The sequence below is a fragment of the Nematolebias whitei genome, chromosome 11 (assembly GCF_014905685.2).
Source record: "Nematolebias whitei isolate Nwh7 chromosome 11, NemWhi1, whole genome shotgun sequence".
NCBI lineage: Eukaryota > Metazoa > Chordata > Actinopteri > Cyprinodontiformes > Rivulidae > Nematolebias > Nematolebias whitei.
The window spans coordinates 41,052,243-41,064,702 of NC_056508.1; the positions used below are offsets into that span (position 1 = coordinate 41,052,243).

Here is a 12,460-nt window from a genome sequence, read left to right on the forward strand (position 1 = left end):
TTTCTTGATCAAATCCACATATTTTATGAAACGGCCTTTAAAAAAAAAAAAAAAAATTTGTGTGTTTAATATAAAAAATATACACTTTATCAATCAAGATGTTTTTATTACACCCAAAGGTCATATTTAATTCTGTGAAAATATTATGAAATTATATAAATGATAGCCTGCAGGTAAGAAAAGATTCTTCTTGTGGAAAATAATTTAATTTAAAATACTAGTGCCATATTTCTTAGGGGCTAAAATTATAAACCAGAGATGCTGACTACAAACACATAAAAAGTTCTACTCATGGGTGGCCCCCTGGGGCTCACAGTCACATCAGTTCTTTGCACTCCGAGGGGTTTCCTGATAGCTGCTCTGCTAGCATTCATCTGTTCCACACAGTTCCACTACTTCCCGTCCATACCATCACCAAGATTCCAGTTTGCCTTTTTTGACCTTTTAGTGAGGATGCACTTTACTGCCAATGAAGTGTGAAGCATGCTTGTCTGTAATTGGCTACATGAGTCACTTGGCTTTGTCTTGCAGTGTCGGTGTATCAGCTAGTCATTAGTGCACCAGCAACAGCAGAGCTTCAAGTGTTAAAAATATCTTCTTATCCACTATGCAGGCGTACCGCCATATGGATAGCTTTTTACAGCTTGCCAACTCCACTTAGTAATACTCTTGATGACTTAATGCCATATTGCAAGGCCTATTTTCCCATGGACTCAGATGATGTTGTATTTTTCTATGTGTACAATCAAGCCATTTCCTTTTTGCACACACAGTACAGCGGCACAGCAGTTATTATCCCTCTGGCCCAACTCTCTCATCTACCTCACTGGCTCATTTTCACAACAATGCCTTTTTTTTTCTTGCATACTTTGAAGCCATTAACAATTAAAACTCAGTTTTTCTCTGCAATGCTGCACAGTAATCGGAGCAGAATGATCAATAGAACTGAATTAGTGTCACTTTTCTGGCGTGCGCCACAGTTTTGTCCTGAATTGTGGAAAAATATTGTAGCTTGGAGAATGATTGTGCAAACTAGTTCAAGTAGCAGTTAGAGTTTTCCATGCACCTAGTAGGGGACAACAATAGCAAGTGAAATGGTGGTCTGTGGGTTTTCTGCCTCCTTGTGTAATACATCAGTCATCGTCTCATCCCAGTCCTCTCTAAACTGAAAAAAAAAATAGTATGTAGGGATGTATGTCAATGAGAAATGCAATGAAAAGCAGTGTTTGGGTGGCGCGCAGGCAGTTCGAGTCAATGTGGTGCGCCACACTGCTGGTAGATTCGTCAGCCGGGGGTCCCACAGCGGTAATGAGTAGTTTTTATTTTGAAAAGCACGAGGCAGAGCGAGCAGGCGTAGCGGAGGTCCTTGTTTGTAATCCAGCACTATGGATGGCTCTTGGCTCCCAGAGGAACAGGCCTGCGTCAGCGCGATGGTGCCATAAAAATGCTGAGGCACTGGCTTGCCAAGCGCAAGGCAGCCCAGGAATGATGGTGATAATATTGTGGGTTATTTCTGGGCTGTTTGCACAGCTTTACTGGGCTTTATTCAACACCATAACAAGTGACTGACTTAAGCTATTATCTCACCTAATTATCGTGGGCTCTTCCAACCAATAATATACTTTACATTTTTATGGAGCAGGAAGGGAGAGAAAAAAATGAAAAATTTTACCCCGAGGTACTGCTAAAGACAAAAGTAAGTAAAATAATTGTTAATGCATAAATTTTTAGGATCTTTACCACTTGTTTTTTCATAAAACTGTTTGACTTAATTTTGTTTTCTTACCATTTTGTACTAGTAATTGTCATTATCACTTCTACACATTTTTAAACGTTTTCCTTGGTGTTGTGTTCAAAATAATCATAGAAAACTTAAAGTTCCTAGCCAACTCAGTTCAGTTTGTTTATATAGCACCTATTGCCAGCAAGTCATCGAAGATAGTCCAGCCTAGAAGTGATAAATGCACGGAGCAGTTTTTCTGTCTGCTTGATATTACCATTCTAACGCTCCGTTACGGGGAGCTGCATGTTTGTGCCTTCCAGTCAGATCTTAAGAGCGCAGTAGTGTAAAGAAGGACAAGAACAAGGAGAGAAACTGTGCATAGGTGCTTAGATGTGTGTGGCTTCCTCTAGCCTCTCATGAGCCCAACCATAATTTCATTTCCTTCCCTGCGGGCTGAAGAAATACCAGTTATCTATATGGCTCAGGTGCAACCGGATAGCAATATGAGTGACATTTTGTTATTATTCTAGGATTTTTTATTTTTTTTTTGTCCTTCTGCGATGAGTGGGGTATGTCCTTATAAGGTAGACGGGGTGAAGTTTACTCAGTTAATAGACACCTCATTGGCCAGTCCCCTTCTAGAAAAAGTCAATTTTTATGGCGTTATTTCAAAATAGATGAATTCCAAAGCACCTGATTCGTTTGACAAAAGGAAAAACAACTTCCCTGTTTTGTCCCACAGGTGTTGGAAATGATTTTCTCTGCTGAGTAAAATAACATATACCGATAGGTCACAGCAGCGTGAGGGGTGGAGAGCAGAGGAACGAGGGAGGGGAAATGGATAAATGTTGGGAGGGAAAGAGATGAAGGTGAATAAGATGAGGAGGAGCGAAGTAAGCAGGGAGGGCAGAGTTAATGGTGTACGGCCAGGCAGGCATCAACAGGGGAGTTGTTATCACCCAGCCATGCTCACCAGCCTTCAAAACACAAACAACCCTACTTCTTCCTGTTTAATCCTGAGGTAATGCTTTACCCAAACCCCCTCAGCTCTAATTCAGCTTTTCCCCAGCAAGGATATCAACAAAACACTGTAAAGCTGCGGGTCCTTTTTTTTCCTTCTCCGCTGTGAATCAATCCCCGATGCTTTCAAGGGCACTTTTTATACCAACCTGCCCCTATTTCTCACACACCCTTCCAAAACCCCGACCGTGGCCACCAAGCTCAGCAGCAGAAGCTGCATCACAATAAACACTTTCCATGGATGCTAACCTGGATTTCAGGACTAAAATGTGTTTATAATTAAAAAAAAATTATGAATATTAAAGGAGGAGAAACGTTAAAAGTCACAATTATCATTTTGAGCTATATTTAGTCAATTATGTAATAACTATTAGCTCTCATTGTTTTATCTTGCCTACTAATTTGTTTTTTTTTTATTGAGTTTCCCCCTTGTTTGAAATTACATCTTTAATTTAGTGCAGAAATATTTATTTTTTCTTCCTCGGCATAAATTTAATGCACCATGTTGCCAGATGCATCCTAGATTTGTGCTAAATGGTGTGCAAATATCATCCCAGTTTCACTGCTTTGGATGCGAGAGCTGGCTCCGTATTTCCCACAGAGATGGCTCCTCTCAGTGTATCTGATGCCCAGCTTGTGTTTCTACACCTATAGCATCCAAATCTTGTGACCTTTAACCGTCCAGAGGTTGATGCTGCCTACATGCCTCTGCTGGTGTGAATCTGCAGGGCTTTTTATTCCCTGTTGTGCTGCAATTTATCTGTAACTTGCAGGCTATTTTTGAATATGCGAGTTATTTTCATCACTGCATGCTAAATATAAAAAAACACACTATTGTGTATTGTTGATACACTGACTTCTAGTTTGACTTTTTCAGTGTGGCATAATTGGACAATTTTTTCACCTTAAAGTCGAACCTTTTTTTGAGTATAAAGTCAGCCGCCTTCCAAAAAGCGTCAATTTTTCAATGAAACTAAAAACCTAAACAGTAAAAAAATATGTGTACAAGTGGATTGCGGAGGAAAAAAATGGGGCTTCCAATAATTATCTCCAATTTCGGCAATCCTTCTCTTGTGCTGGTTTTGAACTGCAGCTCCCTTTCTTTTTTGCATGTGATGCATTTTTGTCTGGAGGATCAGGCAGTGTGGAGAGCCAGGCACAAGGGGCAGGAGCTGATAAAGAAGCACGGCTGCTATCAGGACACAGGCACTGATAAAGGACAACACTCGCCGCTGCCACTTCCTGATTTATAGCTCATGCAACCTTAGAGGAGACACGGCCAGAGCAACCTTATTTTGCAGACACTTGTATTTTCTGTTTATTTTTTTATTTTTTTGTCACAGAAAACCTTCAAATAGTAGCTTTTGTGTCCAATATATTTGTGTTCCTAACCTAACAGTTATTGTGCTACAAGGAGGACTGACATCTTTATTTAGCCCTCAGTTGTACATTTTTACACAACCATGAGAAAAATGCATATAATTCAACATCTGATTCTTGTATCATTAATTCCTTATTTCAAAAGCGGGGGTGTGATTGAGGTTCTTTACAAGCCTCTACTTAGCTGTTTGCCCCCATCTACAAGCAAAGGCAAGGTCTGACTAATAAAATGCTGTGGCCTGCCGTACAGTCTACAGCCCCTTTTCAACAAGAACCCGTTGGATGTCTCTGAGTCTTGAACTTTTGATTCTTTAACTTTTGTTTAGAATGACCTATAAAAGACATTTCAAAAACTGCTGCCATAAAGTTTGAAGTGAATACGTCACCGATTTCACTGGTATTTAAGTACAACTTGTCTGCGAGGCCTGCCTGGAGTAAATTTAGTCATCTGTAGCTATCCACGGGGATCCACAGGTTCCTTTTCTGTGCAAGCCAGACTTTTGTGGCTGTGTGGACGGTGCAAACTAAAAATGCATGCATACATAAAGCTGGTTTTCAAAAGAGGAAGCCAAATACAGCAGGAAAAAAATATGGCTGAAAGTACGACCTTGAGCAGGAGGAAAAAAGAAAACATTAAGGACGCTTCTAACAAAGTCAAGTCAGGTCCTCTGGACGGGGTCTTTGTTGAAACGTTTCGTCTTTTATCCAAAGGACTTCTTCAGTCTGAAGAGCTGCAAGCTTCTTTTTGGGAAATACTACAGATTATTACATTTTGTGACGATAGAAACACAAATTCCTGAGTAAAAAAATAAATTAAAACTGTTTGCCAATAATTTTAATGTTGTGGTTCATCTCACATTAAAACAGCATGAAAATGAGTGAATGCACGGCATTCCTTCTCCGTGCACATGTCCATAGAGATCAAGTTGAAATGAAAATGCCACATTATTATTATTATTATTTTTCTTTTAGGTAGTACATAAGTCCCTCGTTTATCGTGGGGGTTTCCGTTCTCAGTCCACCCGCAATAAGTGGAAAAAAAACCCATGAAGTAGGAATAGTAGTACAAGTAGTAAGTAGTAGTTTATATATATATATATATATATATATATATATATATATATATAGGCATTTTAAACCCTTCCCACAATTTTGCAATATTCTAAACAATGTTTCTAAACTAAACGGTCTAAAAGAACACAGAATGTCATGAGCTCTGCTCTCTCTGCCACCTGCCAGCACTCTTGGCCACGCCCACTTCTCCACTGCAGAGCGGAGATCTGATATGAGATATGCTGCAGGAGGGAGCTTCTCCCTGCACATGTGGGCTGCACACAGGTGCAGCAGGTGCTCAATAATTTGAAATAATTTATTTTTAATTTAAAGAATCCTTGCCGATCTTGCGGCTCATCCATAAATCAGCCAATTGTGTGTCATGTCCAATCTTACCGCGAAAAAACGCGAAAGAGTGAGTCCGCGAAATTTGAACTGCGAAGTAGTATACTTAAAAGAAATCTAGATTAGATTATTTGATAAGTCAATGTTGCCACTACATGCGAGTTAAATTGATCCAGGGTGGACCCTGCCTTTTGTCTAATGACTCTGAAGATGGACACCAGCTCCCTGTTACCCTAGATAAAAAAAAGTAGGTGAAGACAAAAATAAAATGGATAGGCAGTATATTCTGCTATAGGAACCACATATTGCCAAACCTTGTATTAGGTCAAGGTTGCTGATCCATGAAAATAGTGAATTCATATACTAAACGAAGTAAAGTAAAGGCTCTAAAAGATTAATCACAAGAAATTTTCCAGTGAGCTGCCTTGCTTTTCTCAATTAGTGCTAAATCATCAGTGGTTATTAGCCTGGTCCTAATTGAATGTGAAAGTGAGCTACGCTAATGCAATCCTTGTGGCGTAATTGGTGTCAGAGAGAAAGGTTCGTCTCTTCTCGTCTACAAGACTTTCTCAATCATGTCCGTCCCCCATGTGACACATCCGTTGGTACCCGGGGCGTTTCTGATCCTGCCTCACTGTTCCTTTTTGAAAGAAAAGAAAATCTTCCTGAAACGGCTAACTCTTCATGAGATGATTCAAGTGAACCCTAATATGTAAAGTCTGAAAAGACAGCTAAGCCTTTTGAATATCCCACTTGTGTTTTGTGAGGAAAATTCCTCCCATCTTCTGCTGCGATCAGGAGAAAGTTTGCTGGAGAAAATAAAACGCATTTAGAAAATATAAAGTATATTGTGAAGGTAACAAATATCAACTTCACAAAGTTGCAAATAAAACCAGGAAAGTGTGACTTTTCTCACTTTGTTCAGATAGTTTCCTAGTTTCTGCTGCTTTGAAGCAGCAACAAAAAGCTGTGCTGGCAGAACGCTTCCCCATAGGGCTGCAGTAGCCAGGTGACGAGCAGGAGCTGGCTTTCACTAGATACAGCAATTGGCATTCAGGCCAAAGCGTTCAGTTCTTGTCTCATCAGTCCAGAGAAGCTTTTCCTTCATGCTTTCAGAACGTTTTAAGTGTTGTTTGGCAAACGGCTTCTGGGCTTTTAAGTATATATATATATATATTTTATTTTTTTTTATTTTTTTCCACAGGAAAAGATTTAGATTCTGACTATCTTCCTATAATGTCTTGATTGATGGCGTGCTGAAGAGTTGTTAATGCTGCTGGTTACCTCTTTCATGTTTATGAAGTTTCTAGTGTTCAGTTATTCAGTTTCACTTCTGGAGAGAGCGCTCTGGTTGGTTTGAGAGTTGTGCTCCTGCACTTCATGCATTTTTTATTTTCAACACTCCTTCAATATATTCTTCGCTTGAAAATTGAGAGTTTTTAAGATTCCATTGCTTGTTTTTTTTTGTGTGTGTGTGTGTGTGTGTGTGTGTGTGTGTGTGTATTGCATGGACGAGTGTATTTTTCTTTTTGGTTTGAAACCAGTCAAACCAATTTCAGGTGCACTCCAATGCTATTTTACATCTGTTCCATATTAACTCGGCATCTCTGCGCTTCATTTATCTGCGCTGCTGCACTGAATCATCAAGCGCAACTCCAGCTGTCAGCAAAGGAGCTTATCAATCGCAATATAAAGAAAGAAAACAGCTGCTCTTTACTATTTAATTGCTTCATGGGCGCTTATGTATTCTGTAAAATGCACATACTTGAGGGCAGATTTACTACCCGAGGCAGTTTAGCATCTGGTCTCAAATCTTAAATGGCACCTATGGGAGTGTCCAGTTCTGTGGGTGACATCCTAAGACAGCACTGATCTCATTTTGGTAATAACTAAAGCAATTACCAGAGGCAGCGCAAACAAGGCGATGAGTAAATTTCCAGGAATCTGTCATGTGAAATCCTCAATATCCCTGGTTTTAAAACTGGTCAGATCAGCATAATCTGGATGTTTCCACTTGACTCAGATAAAAGGTTGATTGGATATATTTAAATAGGTCAAACTTCATTAATACTCGTCCATATTTTAACACTATAGACAAACAATCACATGCACACACACAGCAAAAACATAAATGTTCCAAATTCACCATCAGCGATGGGAAATAAGAAATCCATAAACAGCTGCAGAAGGGTTTGATGAAAAGAGAACTGCAGGGCTCATTGAAGGAAGAAACTCCAGGTCACTCGCTCCTTAATGGTGTTTTGCTGTTGATCTGGTATGTTTTCCTGTGACATTAAATAAAGTCATTGCTGAGTGTATGCATTTATTCTGGCGCAGACACCCCATTTTTCCTACTGTTGTGCATCCAAAGTCCAGCACCAATTACACAAGCATGACATATTTTCATCCATTCAACCTTTATTTATACAGGTTTGTCTCATTGAGTCACAAGGACCCATTTACAAGAGAGACGTATTTTAAACAAAAACCACAGATGAGGTACACACAACAATTAAACAATCATATAAAATGAAAAGTATATAAAAGAAGTGCTATAAAACCAAATAAAAACGAGCTACAGTATAAAACAGTGTAAAATACTAAAAACAGGAACATGTCTGCATTGATTTTTGCATTGAACTTAACAGCTGTTTAAAATCCCTTAGAGACGTCAATGTCCAGAGCTTCAGATCTTTTTACAAGGTGTTCCAGGTAGGAGAAGGCTCTTTTGCCAAATTTGGTCCACATTGAAGGGATGCTGCAGGTAATGATGTCTTGAGATTGCACGCTGTAACTGCACTGCCCAAGTGGCATGTAGGAGGAGATACAAACCAATTTAAAGGAGTGGATTACATTAGCCATTTATTTAAAAACTTAAATACGGTAATTAAACATTTTGAACAAATGTGGGGGGGAAAAGGCCACAAGATTATTTTAAACAGTCTGACAAACAGTTGTGTAACTAGTGTCAACACCTTTCAATTTCACTGCCCTTACTACAGCGTTCAGTCAAAGCAAACACCAACAGGATTTTTTTATGTTAAATGGTCTGTACTTGTATACACCTTTCTATCTTATCAAGATACTCAAAGCGTTTTACACTACAATCTGTGCCCGCATTTACCCATTCATAAACTCTACTATATCTACACAAAGATAACCAGTGCTTTATCACATTCATACGCCGATGGGACACACATCGGAGGCAACGAGGGGCTCAGTGCAGTGGTGTAGTCTACATTTTTGTAGTGGGTATACTGTGCTTAGAAACCAAAATACACCAGTTAGTACAATGTAATTGTCAATTTATTTTGATTTCCTCGAAGCACCTCCCTAAGAAGTGGAAGATAATGGATGGATGGATGGATGGATGGATGGATGGATATATGTTACATACACACACATATTATCATATTTATTATTATCAGTTATTTTCTTTTTAGTTCAAAGTAAATTGGACAAAATATGAAAGTTATTTGAAGTGGCTCATGTAAATACGAATGTTTTAAATGATGTGTTTTTTTTTAACAATTTGTGTTGTTTGGAGAAAAAAAAAAAAATTTATGTAAAGTAATGTGACCAAGAATCATTTTTTTACTAAGGGTTCTGCTGTTTATTGCTCTCAAAACTTCAAACTGGTTGCTTCAAACTTTACTAGTACTTTTGAAACGTCAAAATATAAATATCCGGTCTAAACTTTTATTCTAAAAACCCCCTTGCCCTTGTTCTGACGATGTTCTGTAACTCCCTCTGGCTTCACATAGCTGGAGGTGGAGCACCCCCCCCCCCCCCCCCCCCCCCCCCAAAAAAAAAGAAAGAAAGAAGAGGGACACCGCTGTTCTCTGAGGGTGTTTACGATGCATTTCACCCCGACGTTTCAATATAATGTCACGCGACACTGGGCACTTTTAAGTGGGTATACAGAAATTCTCAAGCTTTTCTAGTGAGTATACGGCATATACCAGCGTATCATGTACACTACACCACTGGTTCAGTGTCTTGCCAGGGACACTTCAGCATGTGATTGCTGGTGGAATCAAACCCCCAACTCTCCCGTTGGAGGACAACTGCTCTAACCACTCAGCCTGCCTCCTAAGTTTAAGACTAAAGTCGGTCTACAATAAGTGTAAACTGTTTGTAAATCAGGGCTTTAGTGTGTCTTTAAACAGCATGAATAAATATTGGCCACGGCAGATTAATTTGATATCTGTGGTGATTAAGATTTATTTTAATATGTACAGGTAAATGATAAACACAAATAAAACCCTATAATAAAACTGCGATGAGTTGATTTCCGATGTAACCTTGTATTTAAGTGATTTTGTTCCAGGGATTATGAAAAAAATTAAACAAATAAGCACATTTTGATTAGTTGCACCTGCAAAAGTTAATAACACAAGTTAGATCACATCAGCAGTCATGAAGGAACTCATTTTACTGTCGCTGCATTCACATAAACACGAGTAACCTAAATATCTGCTCGCTTCTTTCTCACCATTCAGACGAAGCTTGTGCCAACTGCTCCTTCGGGGCGATCTGCGATGTCCAGCGCGGTCAGTGCGTGTGTCCGTCGGAGTGTGTCGAGTCCCATCAGCCTGTGTGCGGCAGTGATGGCACCACCTACAACAGTGAGTGTGAGCTGCACGTTCGAGCCTGCAAAGACCAGCTGGACCTGCGAGTGGTCAGCCAAGGAGAGTGCAGTAAGTGTCGTCTGCGTTCACGCATCCATGCGTTCGCTGATTTCAGTTTATGAATTCACAAAAGGTTAAAACACCCTTTGCATGAGTTTAGATCTTGGGCTTTTGTTTGACAAATGGAAAAATATTAACTTTCACTAGTAAAACAGAAAGTTGTACAGTATCTTTGTACAGTAGTCCCTCGTTTATTGCAGGGGTTACGTTCCAGACCCCCCGCAATAAATGAAAATCCGCGAAGTAGTGACGTTATTTTTATTTTAGTATTTATATACAGTACATTTTAAGACTTTGTAAACCCTACCCACACTCTTGCAATGTTCTAAACTCTTAAACCTATGTCATTTTAACAACATGCGTATATGTAGTTACTAAATTTTACTCACCAGCTCTGCAGAACAGCAGTGGCTTGGTTCTGGTCTGACTTAGTTCTGTTTTGGCTGACCTACCCTGCTGGTTCTGGTCGGCTCTCTGGCTCGGGGTAGTGACGGTGGAGTTCTCGTGGGCCAGATAGCAGCTCTCAGATTCACAGCTAGGCCTGGGGGTCTGGTTCTGGTCCAGTTCCCTGTGGATTCCATGCGGCGCTCTGCATTTTATTTTTTCATTAACTTTTTACTGTACAGTATCCTGTATTGTCCCAATCACGTGAGTGATATTAAAGTTGACAATCGTGTCGTGCACAATTTTTTTTACTCATGTACAATCTTACTTTGAAAAACTGTGAAAGAGCAAGTCCATGAAGGTCCAAGTAGCGAGGGACTACTGTATTTCATACATTTTTTTTCCACTCTAGAATAAAGCTGGAAATGATTTATAAAAAATTAGCCCTCTAGGTGCAAGTAGGCAGACAGGATTTACATTTTAATTTCTATCCTAATGATCAAATTAACCTCATGGATACATCCTGTATGTGGTGACCCGTGGCGCTCTGAACTGTCTCTCTGCTGTGTTTGTAATGCAGAAACATGTGGCAACACAGTTTGCGCTTGGGGTGCCCGTTGTGTCGAGAATAAGTGTGAGTGCCAGGAGTGCTCAGGCGATGAGTCCTCCCCAATGTGTGGTAGTGATGGTAATACCTACGACAATGAGTGCGAACTCCGCAGGTCCTCCTGCATACAGAAGAGGAAAATTGATGTGGCGCAGCCCGGCAGCTGTGATGAAGGTAGGAAATGGACTTTGAAATGTTGTAATTATGTTAACCAATCAGCCATTGAAGTGGTGTAATTAACTTTACCAACTGACCTGTGGTACCGTGTTTAGTCATCTGTGGGTTTTCATAATGGTGGGCTATACCTCTAACAGCTTGCCAGTCATCTGACATCACCAAAAGTTGCACTGTGAAAGTCGGTTTGCGTCTGTAAACACAAACCGTTACAGCAGCCAAAGTTACCTTTGAATAAAAACGCTCTTATCTGCTCTACTTTTCAAAAGGAAACTCCAGCCGCTGGGCATGTTTGGGGTTTTTCAGTTCGTTGTCATTCTTTGAACTTGTACAGCCCTGCTGTTGTTTACAGCTCTCAACACTTGCTAACAGGGTGTATAAAAATATGGGTGTAGCTCCTCTGAGATCATTCATCAAGGCACCATTTTGAAGCCCCAACTTTCAAGTGAATTATGCACAATTTATCCAAAGCTATAAAAGTGTTTACTTATTCAAAATATCATTTTACTAGCAGTAGGCTGTAATATGATTATACAGTAGCTTGGGGCATCAAAAGAAATCCCCAGTATCTTTTTACCTTCACTAAAACTATTGGAAAGTTTATGCCAGACGTGCACAGCTAAGTTGAAACTGTGCAGAATGAACACTATACTTGTGTTATGTTTAACTGAATACTCAGAGACAAACACTGAGGAGGGAACAAACCTCAAGATGGAGTATACATTTAAAGTGATTTTATATACAGTGGATAGTTAGGCACTTCAGGAACCCTGAGGAGCAAGGACATGGGTTAGAGGATATATATTCAAGAGGAGGGTGATACAGTTGGAAGATTTCGGCCTTACTGTAGATTAGGTGCGTGTGGTTGGAAGGCAAGGAAGGCAGGAAACCAGAGGTTTCCATGGGTTCTTCAAAGAAGTCCAGGTACAGGTAAGTCATGAAGAGAGATGCTGCAATAGCCAAGGAACACAGATGAGTCTTTCTCAAAGACCTTTGACTACAAAAAGACTAGAAACACGACTACCAGAGACAGGTAATGCTCCAGTGGCAAGGAGAAGTCATCTACTGCCTCTTATACTCCTG

General features: G+C 39.9%; 1 protein-coding gene across 1 annotated transcript in view; it reads left to right on the forward strand.

Annotated features, from left to right (window-relative positions):
- Positions 1 to 12,460, forward strand: part of LOC119417727 (agrin) — a gene marked incomplete in the record, with an annotated part of 254,818 nt that overhangs the window by 147,278 nt on the left and 95,080 nt on the right. Inside the window, 2 exon segments of the mRNA XM_037684999.1 lie at positions 10,024 to 10,221; positions 11,177 to 11,377. Coding sequence (XP_037540927.1) covers positions 10,024 to 10,221; positions 11,177 to 11,377 — 399 coding nt within the window.